Source organism: Arachis stenosperma, chromosome 6 (assembly GCF_014773155.1).
Source record: "Arachis stenosperma cultivar V10309 chromosome 6, arast.V10309.gnm1.PFL2, whole genome shotgun sequence".
Taxonomy (NCBI): domain Eukaryota; kingdom Viridiplantae; phylum Streptophyta; class Magnoliopsida; order Fabales; family Fabaceae; genus Arachis; species Arachis stenosperma.
Genome location: NC_080382.1, coordinates 109818368 through 109842807, shown reverse-complemented (window position 1 = coordinate 109842807; position 24440 = coordinate 109818368). Strand labels below are relative to the sequence as shown.

Genomic DNA, 24440 nt, shown 5'->3' with positions numbered 1-24440 from the left:
TTAGTAGAATTTTTTACTTTGAAATGTTTATAGCTTTATAGGTTTACAGATTTCTAATTCGGGTTTTTTATTGTTTACCAAAGGCCTCACCTATTTCTTTCCAAGAGAGTGAGTCACACACTCCCACTACTGGATGCCATTGTCCCCTACCTGTGGGAGGCTGGCTTTAGCAACGCGGTGCCACTCAGGAATTTTGTGTTTGACAAGTCTCTGATCATGGTATTTATGGAGCGCTGGCGTTCAGAGACTCACACCTTCCACCTGCCAAGGGGTGAGTGCACCGTCACCCTGCAGGATGTCGCATACCACCTTGGGCTACGTGATGAATCCACATTTTATGGTATTTATTTGCTCTAATTAGGTGGATTTCATTGACTTTTCTTACATTTATTCATTGAAATAGCATGCTTTTGTGAATTCTTTCCTAATTGTGCTTAATTGTAAAAACATGCTTTTTATGCTTAAATTGCCAATTTTAATTCACTTTTCTCTCATTCGATGTCTTGATATGTTTGTTTGAGTGATTTAAGATTTTGAAGGCAATAATGGCTTGAGAAAGTGGAAGGAAAGCATACAAAGTGGAAGAATTCAAGAAATGAAGGATTTGCAAAGTTGTCAATCGTAACCTCTTTGCACTAAATTGATCATAACTTGAGTTATAGAGATCCAAATGAGACGGTTCCAGTGACATTAGAAAGCTAACATCCGGGACTTCAAAACGATATACAATTTGCTATAGTGGACATAAGTTTAAGTGTGCATAAGCACACAATTTGTGCACATGCACAAGTCAGAAAATTAGCAAATGTGCGTACGCACACACCTGTGCACATGTGATCTTGACGTGCAGAAAATTACCGATTAAGAATTTTATATCGGAAACCAGCGTTGCAAGTACAGTCCTTAATCGATGAAAATTCCACGTATCAATTTAAAATGGGTTTGTCACAAAATTAAGAATAAAATACTGGGAGTACAATTCCCAAGTCATCTCTCAATGAGTTGCTGAAAGAGTGCTATTTATTGATTAGGAATTTTTCAAGAAATTTGGAGTTTGAGGAATGGGCAAATAAATGATTATAAATTAAAGAAGTGGAAATTGAAAATGGATTTTATGTAATTAAAATAAAAGTCTTGACTAGGAGAAGATTAATCGGAAGTTCTATCCTTGGATTTTCCCAAGAGTAATGGTGACAAGTTATTGTTTTTACTTAGTTAACCCTTACCGAATAAGGAAAAGTCAAGTAATTGAGCTAACTCTTATTCATAAGCCATAATCCTCTCCTTTGGGAAGAATTAGCATTAGTGACTAGAGAGACAGCCAACAACTTCCAACTACCAGTTAACTCTTGAGTATTTCAACTCAAGGGTCTCCTATTAATCAACTCCAAAGTCAAGTTGAGAACCTACTCTATTGACATGGATGCCATTTTAGCATGCATGTAAAAAGAGTAGGAGGAAGACATGATAATTAAACTTAATTGAAAATAATCAACAAATAAAGAAATTAAATAGAAAAATATCCTTACATTAATTAATTCCAAAATCGAAGGTATCCATATAACTCTAACCAAGATAAATGGGAAATAAAAGAGTAAAGGAATAGAAAACAAACTAGAATGATAGAAACTTCACGGAGGTAAAAACTCTTCTCAATATCCAACTCAAAAGCATAAAACTAGAAAATCTATAAATCTATGAAGAACCCTAGAGGAAGTGGTAAAGTCTCTCCAAAATTCAAAAAAACTAAAACTAAAACTAATGAATGAGAATGTGTGAATGTGTTCTGAGTCTCTGCTGTCCCTTGCCTCTAGTCTGTGTTTCTAGGCCAAAAACTGGGTCCAAACTCAGCCAAAAATCGCCTCCAGCATTTTCTGCAAATTCTGCACGTGGCGCATGTCACGCGTACGCGTCAGGTACGCGTACGCATCGATGGTCTTCTGTGCGCAGCACGCGTATGCATCAAGTACGCTTCCGCATTGTTGTGGTATGCGCCAAGTTGCGCGTACGCGTTAGGTACGTGTGCGCGTCGATTCTCGTTGGTCAGCTCCTTAGTTTCTTGTGTTCCTTCTATTTTTGCAAGCTTCCTTTCTCTCCTCTAAGCCATTCCTACCCTATAAAGCCTGAAAACACTTAACACACGAATCACGACATCGAATGGTATAAAAGGGAATTGAAAATACATAATTTAAGGGCTTAGGAAGCAAGTTTTTCATCATAGAACAAGATTGGGAAGGATTTGTAAAACCATGCAGTTTGTATGAATAAGTGTGCAAAAAACTGATAAAAGCCACTCAATTTAGCACAAGATAAACCATAAAATAGTGGTTTATCAGACCTCATTAAATACAAAACGCTAGCAGCGATTTTTGGGCTTCCAGAGCCCAATCCAACTCATTTCTAAAGCTATTTCAAGCCAAATTAAAGAAGAATGAAGGGGGAGCACTTAGGTTTAAATTTTTACATGTTTTTGTTTAGTTTTTCTAGAGAGAGAAGCTCCCCATTCTCTCTATAATTAGGGTTTTTAGTTTACTTTCTCTTTAATTTCAGCATTTAATTCTTGTTTTAATGTAGTTTCATTTATGTTTCTTGCTCTCTTGTCTTGATCATCTTCATTTCTTTTGTTAATTTCTCAATTTTGCCACTTTTATATTTATGAACACTGTTGTTACTTTTAATTTTATTTAATGTAATTTTGATGTTTTATGTTTCTTTAATGCTTATTTGAGTTGTTATTATCATTTTATTGCAATTGATAGTTATAGAATTTATTTTTATTGCAATTTATGATATTTTTTCTTTTATTCATGCTAGGTATTTAATAAAATGTCTCTTTTACCTTTTGTATAGTTTTTCACACTCTTGACTTGGAATTGAGTAATTAGGTGAACTTGAGTTATAGACGTCCATTTCACATTGTGTTAGGATTGTTAATTGGTTTGGTTTTCATTGACGCTAGTCTTTCACTAAGTAATTAGTGAGTTGACTAGGACTTATGGGTTGAGATCAATTATGCCCTTTTGACTTATCCTCGATGATAGGATAGACTAATTGGGATGAATTCTACGCAATTACCATGTTTGTGGTCCATGACTAGGATAGAAATCCTCAATTCCCAAATCCTTGCCAAGAGTCCCTTTTGCCACTTGATTTCCCTTTTTGCTGTACTTGCTTTGAGTTTTAATTTTCTCGCATGCTTATTTGCTTTGTGGCACTTTAATTTCTTGTCACTTGCTATCCTAAAACCCCCAAATTTCCCATAGCTAATAATTGAGCATTTCATTGTAATTCCTAGAGAAGACAACCCGGGACTTAAAACTCCCGGTTTATATTCGTTTTGAATTATGACATCTTTGAATTAAAATTTGATGTTGGTCAATTGTTGGGTTTGGACTATACTTGCAACAGAGATATTCTATCTTGAGAAATTCCAAACCTACTTTTGGCCTGATGAATGGATTTTTGACGGTTTAGAATTTCACTAATAAAATCTCGTTATAAAGTATAGTTTCTAAACCAACAATAACCCTTTCATACAAAAGATTGATTGTCACAAGTAACAAACCCCTAATTTTATAAACCAAAGTATTCAAACCTCGGGTCGTTCTCCCTAGGAATTACAATAAAGTGTCTTGTTATTGGTTATGAGTTATTTTGGGGTTTTGGATAAGAAGCATGAAAAGTAAATGGCAATGAAAATAAACTAACAACTATAAAAAGCTCTCGGCAAGATATGAGAACTAGAAGTCCTATCCTAGTTATCCTCCTCAATTGTGATGAGAATTGTTCATTGCTCCCACTTAGTTAACCTCTAACCATGGAGGTAAGTCAAGTGGATGAATCAAGTTGATTCCTCTAGTCCTAATTAACTCCTAGAGGAATAACTAGCTTTAGAGGCATTCAAATCAATTAGCAACTTCTAATTATCAATCAACAAAGGAATTAGATAACTCAAGTGTCACTAATTACTCTACCTAAGCCAAGAGGAGCAAAACCTACACTAAAATCCAACCAAGCATTTCATCAAACACTTGGAAGGCATAAAAGGAAAGCATAGTAAATCAACAACAAGAATGAAATCTAGCAACAATTATTGCAAAGAATTAACAACAACAATTCAAGGAAATCACAATTATCATGAATTACCTCAAATTGCATTATTGAAAGAAAACAAATGAACAACAATCTATCCAAAACAAAATGAAGAATTACAATTATTAAAGTGCATAACTAGAAAGGGGAAGAGGAGAAGATTAAGACTTGATGAAAGAGAAGTAAATTGAGGCAAGAATTAAACCTAGATCTAAGAAGAGAGATTAATCAAACCCTAATCCTAATCCTAGAGAGAAGTGAGAGCTTCTCTCTCTAAAATTCTAAACTAATCCTAAGTATACTATATGCTAGACTTAGATGATGCCTTCCCTTTAATCCTTCATCCTTTTATTCCTTTCTCCTAGCAATTGGCGCCCAAAATGGGTTCAGAAACCCTCTCAAATCGCCAGGCACGTGTTGCATTAATGAAGTCATGTGTTATCATCGACGCGTGCGCGCACGGTACGCGTGCGCGTCCCTGGCCGATTCTGCAAAGTGCACGCGAGCGCCTTGTGCGCGTGCGCATGCTTGGTCGAGATCAATTTCTTTGGCTTTTGTGCTTCCCTCCACTTGCATGCTTTCTTCCCTGCTCCCTTGATCCATGACTAGCCTATTTCAACCTGAGATTACTAGCAAACATATCAAGGCATCTTATGGAATCAAAGAGGAACTAGAATTCATCAAAATAAGGCTTAAGAAGCATGTTTTTACACTTAAGCACAAATACGGCAAAGATTACAAAACCATGCCAATTTATAGGTTAAATGCGAGAAAAGGTTATCAAAATACTCTAAATTCAATACAAGATAAACCCTAAAAATGGGGTTTATCAACCTCCCCACACTTAAACCTTAGCATGTCCTCATGCTAAAATAAGAAGGAACTAAGGGTTATGACATTTATTGAATGCAACTAAACTATGTGAGTCCTATCTAAATGCAATTATCTAAGCAAATGGAAATGCTTAGTTCAAACAAGTCAATTCCCAAGAGACATGTATAAGCATAGTAGCTAAGGCAATAGGAGTTAAGTCCAAACCACAATTGTATTGAATTATTAAGGAGAGTTCAAACTTGCAAGAATATAAATAATATGGGTGAACACATGTAATTGAACTTTTGAACCCTCACCGGATGTGTATCCGCTCTATTCACTCAAGTGTTTAAGGGTTAATCCACTCAATTCTCTTCTAATCATACTTTCCAAAATTTGATTTTCTTCTAACAATCAACATTTATTCGATGCATGCATACATTCATCATGAGGTCTTTCATTTAGGTTGTAATGGGGTTAGGGTCAAGGTAGGATCATTTATGGTTAAGTGGGCTAGGATTTGAATCTTTGATTAGCATAGACTCTCCCACCTAATTATATAATGACCTATACAAGTTCAAACTATTCTAACTACCCATTCTTCACTTTTTCTTACATATTCATGCATTCTATTCTTTAGTTCATAACACTTATGCATTGATTCCTTTTTATTGAACTTCACCTTGGGGCATTTTGTCCCCTTTTATTATGATTATTTTTTTCTCTTTTCATTTTTTTCTATATCCCCTTTCTTTCATTCTCACTTTATTTTTCTCTTCTTCTTTTTTTTTTCTTTTTATACTTTGTACAAGGACATCAATTGCATAAGGTCTTATACATTTAATCAATACAGGAATATGTTCCCAATTCCTAAATATGGAAGTGTACTCCCCTTTTTATCCCATCCAATGTTCCCAAGCCTCACCAACTTGAATAATAAACACTCTCACTAGCCTAGGCTAATCAAAGATCCAAACAAGGAATTTTCATTGGTTTTCCGCCTTGGGCTTGTGATGTGCTAAAATGAGAATAAGTTGGTTAAGCATAGGCTCAAAATTGGCTAACAATGGAGAGTAAAAGGTAGGCTAATTGGGTAAGTAGGCTAATGAAATAATGGCCTCAATCATACAAATGCATAAATACAAGAAATAACTGGATATATAGAATCAAGCAAATCAAGGATCATAATCATAGAAAGAGAAAAATTTCACACAAGAATAGAAAATAAGTGGTTATAAAATGTAACCACATCAATAAGCTCAAGTCTCACAAGCTTGTGTTCTTAATTCAATACATGCTTCACAAAGTATGAATTCAAGCAAGTTTCACCAAAAATTTTCTTTCAATCAATTGGGTTAATGCCTTATATTTAAATTTCTTGAAAAATCTCAATGTTTGACTAAGCATTGTTGTGATTGAAAAATGCAAAAATTTCCTTAGTTTACCCTTTTCTTTTCCGCTTAAAACCAATTTCTTATGCAAAAAGGGTGACTAAGTGTTTGCAATTCAAAGTATGATTTCTAATCACAACCACAAACTAAAAAGAAAGATATGCAAAAATGTATAAAGAAAAATCCGACTAAAAGTATGAAATCTATCATCTAAAACATCTAAAGATATCCATAAGCATCAAAATATCTAAAATCTAAAATAAGCAGTAAAGGTATCCAAAGTAAACTCAAAATGCATCAAAATATATACAAAAGATATGCAAAATAAGATAACTAGGAGAGTAGCCAAAAAGTTCACCGGTCCCCAAATAATGCTACCGGTGCCCTCCCCACACTTAAGATCAAGCATCGTCCTCGATGCTAAACTGGAGGATCAGTGAAAGGTACAACGGTAGGCTCTGGCTCTGGCTGTGGGACCGGCTCCGCATGAGTCCGATGTGTCTCTGTGGTGTCTGGGGCATCTGGAGGGGCATCCTGCTGAGTCGGTGCCTCCGCATCCTCCTCTTGATGATCCTGCTCATCGGAGGCCGGAGAGTCGGGAAGCGGGGGTAACTCAGCTCCCAGAGAAATGAGCGCCTGGTCCATCCGATCCAATCGACGTCTGACATGGAGTCTCTCGCGCTCTAAAAACCGGAATAGACGCTGGACCAGTAAGTAGGTGGGCTCAGGTGCTGCAGGTGGAACTGTCGATGAAGAGGGAGCTGTGGCTGTAGAGGAGGATGGTGCTGCTGTAGGGGCTGACTGTCCAGCTATCCCCACTACCGCTCTAGCCCTGGAACGGCGTCTAGCTGGCGGCCTCTCATGTACCCAACCACCCCAAGGAATAGTAACCTCTCTGTCATCTGCATCAGGGGGTGGTGGTAACACATCATCATCTAACCAAGGGACCTCGGCTAGGGCGGCCATACTCGTGACCAAAGTAGGAAATGGAAGTAGGCCACGAATATGCGCCCGCCACATGCACTGCCAGATAAGTCGAGGAAAATAGACATCCTTCCCCTCCATGACACACCCAATCAGCAGAAGCATCTCCATAGGGATCTCAGAGAAGTGAGTGGTAGGCAAGACGTAGTGGGCAAAGATCATCTGCCAAGTCCTAGCCTCTCTAGTCAAGTGAGCAAATAGCATCCCCTTAGGCTTGGTATTGTTTGCATCCATAACCCATGTGGCATCTGGTAAGCCAATCACGCTCCTAAGTGCCTCATAATCAAAGGTCATGCTGTGTATGGCCAACTCAGCCTGCTGATGGGCGCAAGTGCCATCAGGAATATGTCGGCACTGCAAAGCCTCCTCAATGGCAGTCTCAGTAATCATGATCTCTCTACCCCTCAACTGAACCGAATCCAAAGTCGGACGGAAGAAGTTGCAATAAAATTCCTTCACCCAGGATATGTTGATATCCCCCAAATCTCAGTCAACAAAGTCGATACCCAACTCAAGGATCCGACTAGTAATGGACCGTCGGACATCATTGGGGAGAACAAGCTTCTTCTCGGTATTCAATTTTGTTGTCCGATACTTGGAAAGTCGAAGCTCACAGTAGAGATTGGGGAACTTGGTCGGGTCAGTAGAAGGTAACAGCTGGTTTTCTTTTTCTTCGTCATTTAGAGGATTCTTAGCATAATTCTTGTAGATGGAGGGAATAGAGGGGGTAGAGTGTTTTCTCTTCTTGGAAGAGGTGGCTATAGCCTTTCCCTTATCTGACATCCTGAAAAAGAAATATAATAGAATATAAGCAATAAAGCATGTAGCACAAAGCAAAGAAAGCATATTCAAGATGTAAGAAAAAGTAGTGAAAACTTGGTGTTCAAATAAGCATAGATGGAAACATAAACCAAGAAATCAACACAACTACAAAGTATACAATTTTAAAGAATAGGCATGTTCATCATCACAACTCAAAGAAATAGTTAATGCATTGCGTAGGGAGAAATGAAGTGAGTAAACTAAACAAGTGAGTGAGTGAGATGTTAGTGTTATGATGAAAGAAAGCTTGCCAACAAAAATACACAAAATGCATACAATGTAATGGTCACTTAAGTCAACAACTCATATTCATTAAGCAATGAAATCATCATACCTCTGAAAGAATGGTTAAAGAAGGTTAAATGGGAGTAGAAGTTAAATGTGGATTAGAGGCATGATGACATTTAGGTTCAACGAAAATAGGAGTTGTTGCTCATGTTCACAATATCCAAGGCCAATCCCGGAAGTCAAAAGTAACGAGAATTAGCCCAAAAGTACAATAAAGACCAAAATGAAATGAATTTTCTTGAAATTGAGCAGCATCCCGGCTTAAAATCGGACGTTCCCGGATAGCAACATAGCACAAATTAGCATGATTACAATATCAACTAAACACAGCAGCAAAAAGATAGCATACAGGCAACACAGATTGCATATAGAGCAGCTCAAAATTGGCACTTAACAGACAAATCAACAAACAGAAAATAAACACAAACGGAGCACTTATCAAGCCTAGAATCCTCTATCCAGCCCTAGCTACCTAACAGCAGATATTTCTAACTAATCCTAACATGCAAACTGAATTCAAATTAACTAATAGAAAATTACAAAAAGCTAACAAAATTGAACAGTTAAAAATAAGAACCTGGAAGCGGGGAAAGAACGGTGAACGGAAAAGAAAATTGGGCTTGACCAAAAATGGACGGGGGAATAACTGTGAACGCAGAGGCAGAGGCCCACGCCGCCGTGGACGGTGAAGGTGAAGATGGCCGGCCGCGGGGTGGCGGCGACGGCGGTTGCTGCGGCGGAAAGGTGGGATGAACTGGATGAGTGAGAGGGAGAGAGAGAGAGAGAGAGAGAGAGAGAGAGAGAGAGAAAGAGAGAGAGAAGAGGGGTTGGGTTGTGATGAGAGAGAGAAAGAGGCTGGCCGTCTGGTGGTGGCTGCCGGTGCTGCTGCCGCGGCGGTTATGGGAGAGAAGAAGAAGAAGAATGGCAATTGGGGAAGAGAAGGGAGTGCGCGGCTGCGCAACACTCTTTGCGTCTTAGGGTTATCCCTTTTTTTGAATCGACGCGGGTGCGCACCTTGCGCGTCCGCGTACATTGAGGAAAATAGAGATCCACGCGTGAGCGTGCAGTGCGCTCTAGCGTGGATTGGCAGATTATGCAAGGGCGCGTGCGCGTACAGTGTGCGCACGCGTACATGGGGTTGGGCCTGAGGCTTAGAGTGGGCTTGACGCACGCCCAACTCTCGGGGCAAAGGCCTAGAGTGGCGGCATCACGTAAGGGCGCGCGCGCGTACAGCGCGCGTCCGCGCATGATGGTAATTTGCTATAAGGCGCGCTAGCGCGATGCGTGCGCTCGCGTCTGTTTTTCTTTGGGCATATGGGCGCGCACGCGGCAGGTGCGCGTCCGCGCAGATCGAGTTGGGCTAGGGGCTTAAAGTTGGCCCAGATCCGGCTCAACTCTCTGGGGCTTGGCTCAAAAATTTTGCAGCAACAGATCGACGCGGACGCGGCAGGTGCGCGTTCGCGTGAACTTTCATGTTCTCATAATCTGCGCGCACGCACGTAGTGCGCGTCGGCGTGGGTCATGTTGGGCTCAGGGCAGAGTGTTTACCCAAGAGAGGCCCAACTCTCTGGAATTTGGGTGATGATGCATCTGCACAAGGACGCGTGCGCGTACATTGTGCGCGCGCGTCCATCCCTCCTTTTCTTTTCTCTCTCTTTTTTTTTTGAGAAAAAATTATGCTCAAATACTCCCCATACTGTTCACAACTCCTTGTGCATCTACTACAAAACACAAAAGTGCAATTCACAAAAATGCAATGTGATATTATTCATCTACTACTAAACACAACATACATGTGACTAAGCTAACAATTAAGTTGTATAAACAAATTTATGTGAAACATCTACCTACAATGGTACTCAAATCACTTATTAAGCAAATTTAAAAGAGAGTGGAAAGAGTTTACCATGGTGGGGTGTCTCCCACCTAGCACTTTTAGTTTAAGTCCTTAAGTTGGACATTTTGAGGTGCTTATTGTCATGGTGGCTTATGTTTGTACTCATCCTTTAATCTCCAAGGATCCATGCTTCTCAATTGGTTGACAGAATTTCCAACCATCTTCACCAAGCTTGGGTAAAGTTCAGCCCAAGATATGAGTTCCCATAATCGGTCTTCACATACCAAACCGGGATCCCATATCTTATCTTCACACCCATCCGTTAGTTGAGTTTCATGATTTTGTCGTACGGGTGGTTGACATAAGGGTGATTGACACATAGAATTCTCTTTATTCTACCGATGCTTCCTTCTAAGCCCATATACGGTGATTTTCGTACCATCCTCATTCATACACCTTAGAGTCTTGGCCTTTATGATTTTTATACCGAAATTCCAACCACTACACAACTCCTTCCTATTCTTAATTCCACAAAGAGCTCTAAGTTGACCATCATTTTCAATTAAACCATATTCAAGTGAGAAAGTGAAGTTTAAGGGTGAGCGTTTTACCCACTTGAATGGTCACTTAGGGAGGGAGATGATGAGCGGATAATTTGTACGCTTTTTGGCATTGTTTTTAGTATGTTTTTAGTATACTTGGCTTAGTTTTTAGTATATTTTTATTAGTTTTTAGTCAAAATTCACTTTTCTGGACTTTACTATGAGTTTGTGTGTTTTTCTATGATTTCAGGTATTTTCTGGCTGAAATTGAGGGACCTGAGCAAAAATCTGATTCAGAGACTGAAAAGGACTGCAGATGCTGTTGGATTCTGACCTCCCTGCATTCGAAGTGGATTTTCTGGAGCTACAGAAGCCCAATTGGCGCGCTCTCAACGGCGTTGGAAAGTAGACATCCTGGGCTTTCCAGCAATATATGATAGTCCATACTTTGCCCAAGATTTGATGGCCCAAACTGGCGTTCAAAGTCACCTTCAAATTTCCCAGCGTTAAACGCCGGAACTGGCACCAAAATGGGAGTTAAACGCCCAAACTGGCATAAAAGCTGGCGTTTAACTCCAAGAAGAGTCTCTACACGAAAATGCTTCATTGCTCAGCCCAAGCACACACCAAGTGGGCCCGGAAGTGGATTTTTATGTCATTTACTCATCTTTGTAACCCTTAGGCTACTAGTTTTCTATAAGTAGGACCTTTTACTATTGTATTTGAATCTTCTGATCTTTGGAATCTTTTGTTCTTGAGATCTTTTGATCACTTTGGGAGGCTGGCCATTCGGCCATGCCTAGACCTTGTTCTTATGTATTTTCAACGGTGGAGTTTCTACACACCATAGATTAAGGTGTGGAGCTCTGCTGTACCTCGAGTATTAATGCAATTACTATTGTTCTTCTATTCAATTCCGCTTGTTCTTTGTCCAAGATATCACTTGTTCTTCAACTTGATGAATGTGATGATCCGTGACACTCATCATCATTCTCACCTATGAACGTGTGACTGACAACCACCTCTGTTCTACCTTAGATTGGGTGAATATCTCTTGGATTCCTGATACACGATGCATGGTTGATCGCCTGACAACCGAGTGCTTGCCTGACAAACGAGCCAGCCATTCCGTGAGATCAGAGTCTTCGTGGTATAGGCAAGAACTGATGGCGGCATTCAAGAGAATCCGGAAGGTCTAACCTTGTCTGTGGTATTCTGAGTAGGATTCAATGATTGAATGACTGTGACGTGCTTCAAACTCCTGAAGGCGGGGCGTTAGTGACAGACGCAAAAGAATCACTGGATTCTATTCCGGCCTGATCGAGAACCGACAGATGGATAGCCGTGCCGTGACAGGGTGCGTTGAACATTTCCACTGAGAGGATGGGAGGTAGCCACTGACAACGGTGAAACCCTTGCATAAGCTTGCCATGGAAAGGAGTAAGAAGGATTGGATGAAGACAGTAGGAAAGCAGAGAGACGGAAGGGACCAAGCGTCTACATACGCTTATCTGAAATTCCTACCAATGAATTACATAAGTACCTCTATCTTTATCTTTATGCTTTATTCGTATATCACCCTACCCATTTGAGTCTGCCTGACTAAGATTTACAAGGTGACCATAGCTTGCTTCATACCAACAATCTCCGTGGGATCGACCCTTACTCGCGTAAGGTTTATTACTTGGACGACCCAGTGCACTTGCTGGTTAGTTGTGCGAAGTTGTGCTTATGTCATGGTATTGAACACCAAGTTTTTGGATTCATTACCGGGGATTATTTGAGTTGTGAAAAGTATTGATCACAATTTCGCATACCAGGAGACCTCCCCACACTTAGACAATGCAAGGTCTACTTCTTTAGGCTCTTCTTTGGTTGTTTCCATCTTTTCACAAACTTCTTCAGTTTTAACCTTATCCCCTTTTTCACTTGGCTTGGTGTTGTCTTCAAGAACTTCATCTTGGCCAATGGGAGGTGATTTAATTTGGGATAGGAATTCACTGATGAATGAATCCATCTCTTGATCAACCTCTTCATAGTCTTCAATCTCAATATACACCATGCCATTTCCGTTTTCCTTGGGAGGTTGTGCACACTCTTTTATAATTTTAACTTCATGCCCAAGGGGAGAGGATTCCCTTGTAGAGAGAAATTCATCCATCATTGAATCCATCTCTTGATAAGCTTCTTCCAAATCTCCAACGATGGTATGCCTTGGAGGTTGCGCACCCTCCTTAACATCAATATCAAGCTTCTCGGAAGAGCGCTCCATGATGCTACATTCCCATGGACTTTCAACATCTCCCAAATCTTCAACCACTTCTTCCTTTCCTTCAATGATCATAGGCTCTCCCAATTGTTCCAATGCGAAACTTGGTTTCTCCTTCTCTACCGAATTGTCCAATTTCTCCTTCATACTTTGCTCTTCTTTTGACTTTTCACATGTCGTCATGGAGATACCTTGAGTATTCAAACATTGGTGGGCTAAAGTGTGCACCACCTTGGTCAAATTGGTCACAAACTCAAGTGTATCCCGCTTCATGGCTTCTTGTCCTTGGAGTAACAAAGTGAGAGGATCGTCTATTGGGGCTTGGGGTGAGTAGGAGGGGTCATTATTTTGGGAAGATGGTTTATGGTAGGAAAGTGGTTCTTCTTGGTGAAATTGGGGAGGTGGTGTGCATCGAGGTGGTTCTTGGTAGTAGTGATCTTGGAATTGTAGTCCCGTGAATGGCTCATATGGTTCAAAAGTTGGATGGTGTGGTGAATATGGATTGGGTTCATATGGAAGTGTTTGGTGAAAATAGGCTTGTGAGTATGGTTGAGTTATGTTGAGGATATGGTTCATAGACATATGGTGGTGTTCTTGAAAGTCACAAGGTGATTCACCATAGCCATTGATTGATATCATAGAATGGCGCTTGTTCATAGTGCATTGGTGGAGGTTGTTGCCATGAAGATTGATCATATGCATATGGTTCCTCCCACCTTTGATTGTCCCATTCTTGATGCACATCTTCATTATAGTCCTCATTTCCTACAACATGTTGATAACCAAACTCATAGCCAAGGTGAGAATTCATGATAGCAAGAGGAAAATGAAAACAAAATCAAAGAAGAAGCAAGATAATTAAATCCTAAAACTAGTAAGAGCTAACAAAAGCAAACATATTCACACTATTCACATATATACAAAACCAATAACATAACACCATTGCAATTCCCCGGCAACGGCGCCATTTTGATGTTTTGGATAAGAAGCATGAAAAGTAAATGGCAATGAAAATAAACTAACAACTATAAAAGGCTCTCGGCAAGATATGAGAACTAGAAGTCCTATCCTAGTTATCCTCCTCAATTATGATGAGAATTGTTCATTGCTCCCACTTAGTTAACCTCTAACCATGGAGGTAAGTCAAGTGGATGAATCAAGTTGATTCCTCTAGTCCTAATTAACTCCTAGAGGAATAACTAGCTTTAGAGGCATTCAAATCAATTAGCAACTTCTAATTATCAATCAACAAAGGAATTAGATAACGCAAGTGTCACTAATTACTCTACCTAAGCCAAGAGGAGCAAAACCTACACTAAAATCCAACCAAGCATTTCATCAAACACTTGGAAGGCATAAAAGGAAAGCATAGCAAATCAACAACAAGAATGAAATCTAGCAACAATTATTGCAAAGAATTAACAACAACAATTCAAGGAAATCACAATTATCATGAATTACCTCAAATTGCATTATTGAAAGAAAACAATGAACAACAATCTATCCAAACAAAATGAAGAATTACAATTATTAAAGTGCATAACTAGAAAGGGAAGAGGAGAAGATTAAGACTTGATGAAAGAGAAGTAAATTGAGGCAAGAATTAAACCTAGATCTAAGAAGAGATTAATCAAACCCTAATCCTAATCCTAGAGAGAAGTGAGAGCTTCTCTCTAAAATTCTAAACTAATCCTAAGTATACTATATGCTAGACTTAGATGATGCCTTCCCTTTAATCCTTCATCCTTTTATTCCTTTCTCCTAGCAATTGGCGCCCAAAATGGGTTCAGAAACCCTCTCAAATCGCCAGGCACGTGTTGCATTAATGAAGTCATGTGCTATCATCGACGCGTGCGCGTCCCTGGCCGATTCTGCAATGTGCGCGCGAGCGCCTTGTGCGCGTGCGCGTGCTTGGTCGAGATCAATTTCTTTGGTTTTTGTGCTTCCCTCCACTTGCATGCTTTCTTTCCTGCTCCCTTGATCCATGACTAGCCTATTTCAACCTGAGATTACTAGCAAACATATCAAGGCATCTTATGGAATCAAAGAGGAACTAGAATTCATCAAAATAAGGCTTAAGAAGCATGTTTTTACACTTAAGCACAAATACGGGAGATATTACAAAACCATGCCAATTCATAGGTTAAATGCGAGAAAAGGTTATCAAAATACTCTAAATTCAATACAAGATAAACCCTAAAAATGGGGTTTATCATGGCCTTCCATCAAGTTTTTGGCGTCGTTGCTGGAGATTTGCAATGGTGTTACATTGTTGGCTATTGTTTTTTTTTTTGACAGAAAGAAACGTTTCTCAATTATAAGAAAGCCAAACGGCACTTACAAATTTCAAAGAAATATCAATTCTACATAGATAACAAGAAGACAGATATCTTATGTATTGAACTAAAATCTGATAGCAAGCCCAACATTCGATTCCTAAAAATCTTAAAAAGAAGAAACAGAGATCAAACAGAATCTCTTTTGTTTCTAAATCTACACATATGTGCTGCAAGCCAATAAGATACATCTTCTTCTTCTCCATATAAATCTGAATATTTTTTTAATCTGAAAGTTTTTCTGTAAACTAAACCATTTCTTCATCGAGTTTTCCTTCAAGATCTGAAAAGATCTGTATCATCAGAACACCACCAGCAACCATAACAGGAACTAAAACGCCACCACAAACAAGGGGGAAAACCCACAGATGGGTTATACAAACAGGAACACAGAGCTAAGCTCAGGTCCGAAGGAAATTATTTTAGATCTAGATCTGGATCTCAAATCTAGATCTCTAAAAGAAAAACAGAAAACAGAAATTAAAGCAAGAACTAGGAAGGCAAAGAGAAAAGAGAGGAGAAGTTGAAGAGGTGACGGAGCAGAATGGGTGGAGGTGAATGGAGAACAGAATCAGAGGAGAAGGAGAAAGGAGGAGGAAGAAGGGGAGGCGGAGGAGACGAAAAGGGAGAAAAGTTAAGAAAATAGGAGCAAAGGAGAAGAGGTAGGAGAAGATAGGAGTATCGGAGGGCCACCGCAGCCCAGATTGAGGCGGCGGCGGCGGCGGCACTCAAAAGAAGTTTTAGAGTTTACCTTAACGGGAGAGAGAGAGAGAGAGAGAGTAGTGTACTTTTAGTAGAACTGTTATAATTATTCTTCCTCCTTTTTGTTGGCTATTGTTAATATGTAAATATATGAATAATTTGTTTTTAATTGGTTGTTTATTTTTGTTTGTAAATATGCTTGTTTTAATAAATTTTTGTTTAAATTGTATTTTTGACTTGAATTACATGTTTAAAATTTTTAATTAATTAACTGTCTAGAACGCTTGCACACCCAGTGAATAATGAATATACATACTTCTTCTAAAACATGCCTGTCATGCGTACACGTGTACGCGTCGTATCAAATTTTTCACCAATTTTACATACGCACTCGCTTGCCTTACCCTCCTCTGTTGGGAGCACCCCCACGTTAAGTTCGTCCGCACAACCCCCTAGGTGCGAGCTCTAAGAACCTTCGCGCTTCAGTTCCCACCACCACCATTACCCACCAACGAACCAACCGCCGCCCCTTTTTCCCTTTTCTTCTTTCTCTTCCCTCATCTCTTCTCTTTCCCCTTGCCCAACTCTCCTCTCCTCTGCCACTGAACAGACGCCGCGCCCCTCAGTGCCGGCGTTGCCATCCGACCTCCGCGTAACCACCGTCGGTGACCACCGAGCGCCGCCCCTCACCTCTTCTCTTCTTCCTTCTCTCTTTCTTCGTCTTCTCCCTTTCGACGCCTCACCTCCGCCAACCACCGCTCGCGCCAGTGCCGCCGTTGAAGCCCAGCCGTCCATCCCTGTTCTGCCTCAGCTCTCTCACTGAACAGAACAGAAGCTCCAGCCCCTCTGTGCGACCCTGTCCCCTCCTCCAGCGCAGAACCGAACCAAAACCACCAACCTTCTTCTCCTTTCTCCGCGAGCCCAGGACCGCAGCGCCGCCAGCAACCCTAATCGCCGCTGCCCTGCTTCCGCCGCGCCTCTCTTTCCCCTGTTCTCCATCCCTTGCAGCGAGCTTCCTGTCACCGGCTACCATACGTCCGACGTCCACCGCTGCTGCAACCCCTATATCCCTTTCCCTTCTGCTCTGTTCTGTTCTGTTTCTGCCTTTCCAGGTTCCATTCTCTATTCTGTTTTCTATTCCCTTTTCTGTTTTCTGTTAGCTTAGTTTAATTTTTGTTGATTAAGTTAGTTAGAAATGCATGTTAGTTGATTAGGTTGTTAGAGAATCTGGCGTGGATAGTGAATTTAGGTCTTGTTTTGTTTACTGCTGCTGTTTGGGAATGGTTAATTCTTCTTTGTTTGTGCTGGTGATTTGCCCCTGTGCTTAATTGATTTGTTGATGCTGCTGGCTGTTCTTTGGAATATACAAATTCTGGATCGTGTTTGCAATGATGACAATTTTGCTTAATGTATGAATTTAAGTTGTTTTTTCTGCTGTTTTGTTCCAATTTGAACTCAATCACTTGATTCAGGATGCTTAATTGTCTGAATTCATGTTGAATACTTGTGATTGGTTGTTAAATTCAAGGAGCAGAATGCTGCCTGGTTGTTAATTGTTGCTTTTTCTTGTTGGTGGCTGGTTTTGAAACAAACAATTCCTAGATATGGCTGTTGCAGTGATGATGATTTTGATAAATTTCTGAATTTGAGTTGTTATTGCTGCTGGATTGTTCATTATTGCTGTTTTGAGGCTGTATCTTGGGCCATTATTTGCTCATTGCTGCTGAGTCCTTATTTCAAATTGAACTTCATTCTTGGATTGAGCAATGTGTAATTGTTTGAATTTTTATTACTTGTAATTGATTGCTGAATTCAATGAAGGAATGCTGCTGGATTGTTCCTTGTTGCTGTTTGGTGCTGTGTTTTTAGGCCATTATTTTTCTGTTAATTGTCCAACAAAAAGAATGCTGCTGTTGCTAGCATATTGTTGTTTCTTTTAGGCCATTACTTTTGTTCATTGTTCAAAGAAAGAATGCTGCTTGATGCTGTTGGTTTGGTTTAAATTGTTATTGATGCTATGTTGCTGTTTCATTGATTTACTTTTGTGCTAAACTGGCTTGTTTGATGCTGCTGCATAGTTGTATTACTGCCTTATTCTTGTTGAAGGCTTTTGCTGGAGTGAACAAATTCTGAACTGTTTGTGCAGTAATGATAACTTTGAGTAATTTCTGAGTCTAGGTTGTCACTACTACTATTTTTGTTCCAATTTGAACCTAGTCGTTAGATTCATTTATGTGTAAGTGTTTGAATTCAGATTGCTTACTTATTGACTGGTTCATGGCTGTTGGAGTGATGCTGCTTTTCTTGAATTTGAATTAAATTGTCCATTGCTCCATTTCAATTTTCCAGTCTGTTCTTGCTTCAAGATTGATTGCCGCTGAAGTTTTCTTTCAATTTTGCACTTGAATGTTTGAATTCAGCTTGCCTGCTTGTTAAATAGTTCAGTGTTTTGGTGCTGTATTCTTTGTTCTTGCTGTATTTTGGCTCACTTTCTGATTTCCTATGAAGCCATATATGATTTTTGTGTATTTAAGTCTTAATGCATTCATAGGAAATTTAAATTGATTGATTGAAATTGGGAAATAGGCCAATTTACTACTGAAATGCTGCCGGATTTTTCCTAAACCTATTTTATTAAATGATATTGTTTTACTTGGTGCAACAAGATTCTAATTGACGGAATTCTGTGTCAAAAAGAATCTTGTTTGCTTAAGGGTTCTGGAAATTTCCTCAAGAGTCTCCTTAAAGTCTTGGTCAATTCTTTAATCTCTTTGCTTGTGTTATCTTGTATGTTATTTTTAAGCATTGAACAATCCTTGATTGAGTTTCGATTTGACCATAAACTTGCCCTTCCGCAGTTCCACTCGCCACCTGACAGCTAACACTTCCCCTTCCACAGTTCCACTTCTCACTTCCCTCCCCTTATCTTCCTCTCTTCAATCTTCATTTTCCTCTCCAAAATGGCCACTGTCTTTAGAACCCCCATTCTCCGGCCACCTATCCTGCCGCCGCGCTCCTCCTCCTCTTCTGCCGCCGCCGCCACCAAGCCCTCATGCGTTGCCTTTCCCTCTTTCAGACAAACTGCTACCCGCAGAAGGACCACTTTGCCCCTCACCACTTTGCGGTTCCCTTCAATTCCTTCCCTGCGCTTCACGAAGTTCGCCCCTTCCGCTTTCAAAGGAGACACCGAGGCCTCGCCTCAAGTTCAAGAGCCTGAGGTTCAGCTTGAGGTGAGTTTCAATTTGGAATTAAATTTAAGTTCTTTTTTTTTTGTTTCCTTTCAAATTTTGTGTGGTTGGGTGAAACTGGAACCCAGTTGAATTTCTGATTGCAAAATTTCTTGGTTTGAGAAGGACTGTACTGGAATGAGAGACTTTTATGTTGACTTACTTTGAAGTAGTGTGTATCATACTTTGCAATTTTGTGATGCTATATAAAATTGAGGCGATATTCAATGGTATATTGATAATATATGATAGTTTTATATTAATTGTTTATGATACCTGAGGAAAGCTATAATTTTGGACAGTTCCAGAATACAAATTTATTTTGGGCAAACTGTGACTCTGAAATTATGAACTTTAGATTGTGGTTGGATAGATTATTTTGAAAAAGGAAAACAAAAATATTCTGGTTTTGTTCTTTTAAGAAGCTTATCTAAGAATCACACACAATGCATACCTATCTTTGATATTTGCAACTTTGACTATCTCGGATAAAGAAAATGATGAGTCAAGAGTTTTTAGGATTAGTTGATTTTCCATGTTCTAGCTCAATTTTCTGGTGAACTCTTGTAACAGGATGGTGCTGTTGATGTAGAGGACAGTGCTGGCCATAATGAGGTTAGCGAGGCTGATGAAAGTGAGGAATCTTCACCCTTGCAAGAGTTACTGCAAACTTACAAAGAAGTGGTAGCTAATAATAATGAAGCCATAGTTGCTGAGCTGGAATCATATTTGAAGTCCATTGAAGATGAGAAAATAGGTCTTGAAAGGAAAATAGCTTCGATATCTGCAGAGTTATCAATAGAGAAGGATAGGATTCTAAGGATTAGTGCAGACTTTGACAATTTCTGGAAGAGAACCGAGAGAGATCGCCTTTCTCTGGTCACTAATGCACAGGGGGAAGTTATGGAGAGCTTGTTGCCTGTATTGGATAATTTTGAGAGAGCAAAAACTCAAATCAAGGTGGAGACAGAAGGAGAGGAGAAAATAAACAACAGCTATCAGAGCATATATAAACAGTTCATGGAAATTCTTACTGCACTTGGAGTTGAACCAGTTAAGACAGTTGGAAAACCCTTTGATCCATTGGTAAGTTGGTAATCAGTTTATTTTATTTTATTTTATTTTTATTTCCAGGATATCAAACAAATTTGACTTTTAAATTGAGAAGAAACTCTTATTATCATGTAGCTGATAATGTTTTGTCCAAAAATAGAACCCCTCCCACCCTCTTTTTTTTTTCTTTAGATTTTTAATAGTAGGATAGTTTTAAAACAGTTAGTATTTATTTAAGTTGTGTTAGTAGTTTAGTAAAAAATACCCATACACTTGCCAGTGTAATTGTCAATTTCATTTGGGAACACTTTGCTCTTATTCTGTCTGGTTTGTTGGTTTGAGATGAAAATGGAGTCCAAGGTATTTTAATAGCTTCCATTGTTTGAATTGCTTAAATTTTAGTAGGATGGAATGGTTAGTGATGGAATTATTTCCTTCCGATTCCATTGTTCAATATGATTTGTCTTCCTTGGATTATCACTGAGATTTTGAAGTCCTTTTCTCCTTATATGAAAATTATCTCAATGTTTTTAGAAGTATATTGTTGGCCCTATCCTTTCTTCTGCATTTTGGCATAATGATGTCATACATGATTGATGCAGGCACGGAAACCAGTTGGCTCGAAATTCAATCAACTTTTTCAAACACTTAATCAAGCTTATTCAGGTTTCATGAAGACCTGGATTCGTTTTTAACTCGGCAATTCTTGATTATTTTGAGCCAACTTGGTGAGTCTGAATCTGTATGACAAAATTGCCAAAAAAGGAGAGCATTGTAGCAAATTATGTATGTGAATCTCAACACATATTTTTAGAGAACTATTTTTAGCTGGCTGCTGTAAGATTATAGAACTTTGAAATCGCTTGCATCAGCCACTTCATTGAATGAAACGCAATGCGTTAGTCTCTTTGAATATTTCATGTAGTGATCTTCAGAGGTATGAAAGACTGATTGATATTCATGATAAATTTTTCTGATAAATTATAATTTGCAATTTACTTGTAAAAGCTACATGAAGCAATTATGCGCGAGGATTCAACTGAGTTTGAGGATGACATCATAATCCAAGAATTTAGGAAAGGTTTTAAACTTGGTGACCGACTTTTGCGACCATCAATGGTGAAGGTATCAGCTGGTCCGGGACCTGCAAAGCCTGAGCAAGCTCAGCAAGTGGAGCAAGTCGCAAGTGAAAATTTTGAGGCTCTTAAAGAAAACAATGGTAGCACAGAAACAGAGTCTTCTTGAAAGGTCAAAAGTCACCTTTTTGCCTGGATTCAGTTTTGTACAAGTATGTCGGTAAAATTTAGAGGAACATAATGTTGGATGTTACTCGAAGGAATGTTTCAGCCAATTTTTCTTTCAAAGAAAGTATTATCTGTGAGGTTTTGAATTGTGATTTCAGATTTCAGATTTTTCAGCTTTCATGGCCTTGGTAGAGATGACTAATTTTTTACGGAGTTACTGTTTTTCTGCAAGGATCCTGAGTAAGTCACAAATTTGCAACTGATGAAGTGCTTTATACCATTTGTTAGGAGTTTAATAGCGTGAACTTTCAAATCATTCGATTAAAGGTCATTATGATTTTTTGACAGTTTTTTCACCACATTACTGTTGCATATTTCAAAGCTAAAGAAATATTGCATGATGTAGTGGTATGAATTTGAATTCCTGTTAATATTGGGACGTTTTAATGATATGGAACGAGTGATGGTAATTATAAAATGTTTGTGTGTACCCCGGCGTGTGCCGGTGCGCCTATCTTTTTTATTTTAATTATCCGAGAAACTAAGAATCATATAATTAGTCAATTCTATATCATAATCGGGTTATATCCCATTCATATATCATAGTAGGAGGCGCAACAAAGAGGTTCGGTTGGAATAAGACGAAATCATTTTTATTACACCCTATTATTTGTTAAATTTAAATAATGAAACACCATATTAATCTATTGAATTGAATTCTAATTCTCTTCATTATTTGTCACTGATCTATAGTGCTTGTAACACAATTGCGGGCGAAGGATTGTATATAAGGCTGCGTTTGTTTTTAGAGATAGGACAGAACATGACATTGAAACGGAGACAATAGGATGAAGATATTAAAAATTATTTTTTGTGTATTGTGTTTGGATACGATGGATAAGACACTAATGTAATGTCTAGTATTATATTTGGATACACATAGACAAGACTAAAATATTATATGAAATGACTAAAATAACCTTGTGATTCTAAATTTTTTACATCAATACAAATTAATTTAATAAAAAATGAGAGTACGTAGGAGTACAGACGGAACTTGAAAAAATAAAGAGGCAAAAAATTTTAATAAAAAAATATATTAGTATTTATATTAAAATAAAATTTATAAATATAATTATTTTATTTTAAAATTTATTATTAATATGTAGAAATACATATGGTTAAGATTAACAAAAAAAATAAATTTGAGTTTGATTAATAAAAAATTTTGTTTAAGTTAATAAGCCAAATTAATTTTAAATAAAAAATAAATTTTAAAAAAAATCCATTTTTACATGAAAAAACAATTAATTTTTGCATATAAAAATCTATTTTTATTTAAAAAAACTAATTTTTTTATCTAAAAATTGATTTTTCTTTATAAAATTTTTTTTTAAATTATATAAAATCAATTACAATTTATAAATTATTTTTTAGTATTTTAAAAAATCAATTTTACTTTTGATAATATTTATCTTTCAAAAGTTTCAAGATTAATTATTTTTGTTATTATTTTTATTACAAATCAAATAATATAATATAAGGTTAAAATGGTATTGAAGTAAAACGATAAAAAGAAAAGAATTATCTACCCCCAATAAAAAATTCTACAGAAAGGAGAGAGTACCTGGAAAAGAAAGAGATAGAGAAAGAACAGGAAGAAAAAAGTATTTCTGAACAACGCAATAGAAAAATAAGAAAGGGGTAATAGTGGAAAAAAAACAAAATTTATAAAATTATCTGTGTCCACTCTTTCAAATTTTTTGTCCATCATTGTCCTGCGTAAAAGAACGGTCTCGGAAATAATATGTCCACTGTTCATGTCTGCCTCTGAAAACAAACACTACCCAAAGGATTAAATATTTTTTTCAAAATAATAGTGAAATTATGATTTTGTCAGATATGCTTTTTATCTTTTTTTTATTTTTAAGTTATTTTTGGGTATAATCCAAATATGTTTTTTTAAACCGTATGCCAAAGAGATTGAATAAATGGGCTTGCTCACATTAATCTCTACCAAATTGAAGCCACCATTTGTCGATGTTAGACACCGCCTCGGATCCTATCCCCATCAGCCCCTTCTTGATGAAATTAAATGCATTCGGTGATAAAAATTTAGTCATATTGTGTAACGAATGGTTATCAAATTCGCGTAAAATTGTATAGGAACTAGGAAGGTTTCATTTCTTTAGGTCATTTCTTTAGGTTGTTTTTTTTCAAACTCAACAACACAACACAAGAAGAAAAACCGGCCTAGAGAGACCCACCCATCCCCTAATACATCTAAAGCCGCCCCAATTCTCCATAACCCGTCCCAGACCATAGTTTTAAAAATTGGACCGAATCGGTCGATCGAACTGAAAACCGACCATGAAAATGGACCAATCTAATGATAATCGTTCATTCGATAATCACTTGAAAACCGCTGAATCGGCCGGTTGGACCAAATTGATAACCGGCCGCTTCTTGTTAAACGGCACCGTTTTGATGTTTGTTTTTGAAAAAAAACCCAATGTTCAGCCTTCACTCACCCAACCAAAACTCTAGGTTTTCCCTGCAACGGTTCTGCCACAGTGCCGCCGCTGTCCATGCTGTCGGCGCCTCCGCGTCCTCTCTTGTAGCCCAGCCCTCTCTTGTAGATCGGCGTTCTCCTTCCCCTTGTCTCCGTCCTCCCTGGCTTCTCTGTTCAAGGCTTGGAGCAGCTCGCCGCCGTGTCGCCGGTCGCCGTTCGTGTCTCCGTCGAAGGTTAGCACTGCTTTCACTTCTTCAGTTCTTCTCTTCTTTTTATGCTCTGTTTGCTGAGTTTTGAATGTGAAATTGTGAATGGATTAATGGAAATC

At 38.5% G+C, this 24440-nt stretch overlaps 1 protein-coding gene across 2 annotated transcripts; it reads left to right on the top strand.

Moving 5' to 3' along the window:
* Positions 1-16504: 16504 nt before the first annotated feature.
* On the top strand, positions 16505-22080 carry LOC130936116 (uncharacterized). Of its 2 annotated transcripts, none has more exons than XM_057866113.1 (4): positions 16505-17188; positions 18935-19306; positions 19877-20389; positions 21365-22080. In XM_057866113.1, exons 2-4 carry the CDS (start codon positions 19037-19039, stop codon positions 21599-21601), a joined length of 1020 nt encoding a protein of 339 aa, XP_057722096.1. In that variant the 5' UTR covers positions 16505-17188; positions 18935-19036; the 3' UTR covers positions 21602-22080. The 2 variants fall into 2 exon arrangements, with proteins under 2 accessions (XP_057722096.1, XP_057722097.1); XM_057866114.1 differs by lacking the exon at positions 21365-22080 and adding an exon at positions 20959-21322.
* Positions 22081-24440: the final 2360 nt, after the last annotated feature.

Coding starts and splice junctions, on each gene's coding strand:
- LOC130936116 (XM_057866113.1), top strand. CDS start 19,037: ATGGCCACTGTCTTTAGAACCCCCATTCTCCGGCCACCTATCCTGCCG. Junction 19,307..19,876: donor AGCCTGAGGTTCAGCTTGAG/GTGAGTTTCAAT, acceptor CTCTTGTAACAG/GATGGTGCTGTTGATGTAGA. Junction 20,390..21,364: donor GAAAACCCTTTGATCCATTG/GTAAGTTGGTAA, acceptor TACTTGTAAAAG/CTACATGAAGCAATTATGCG.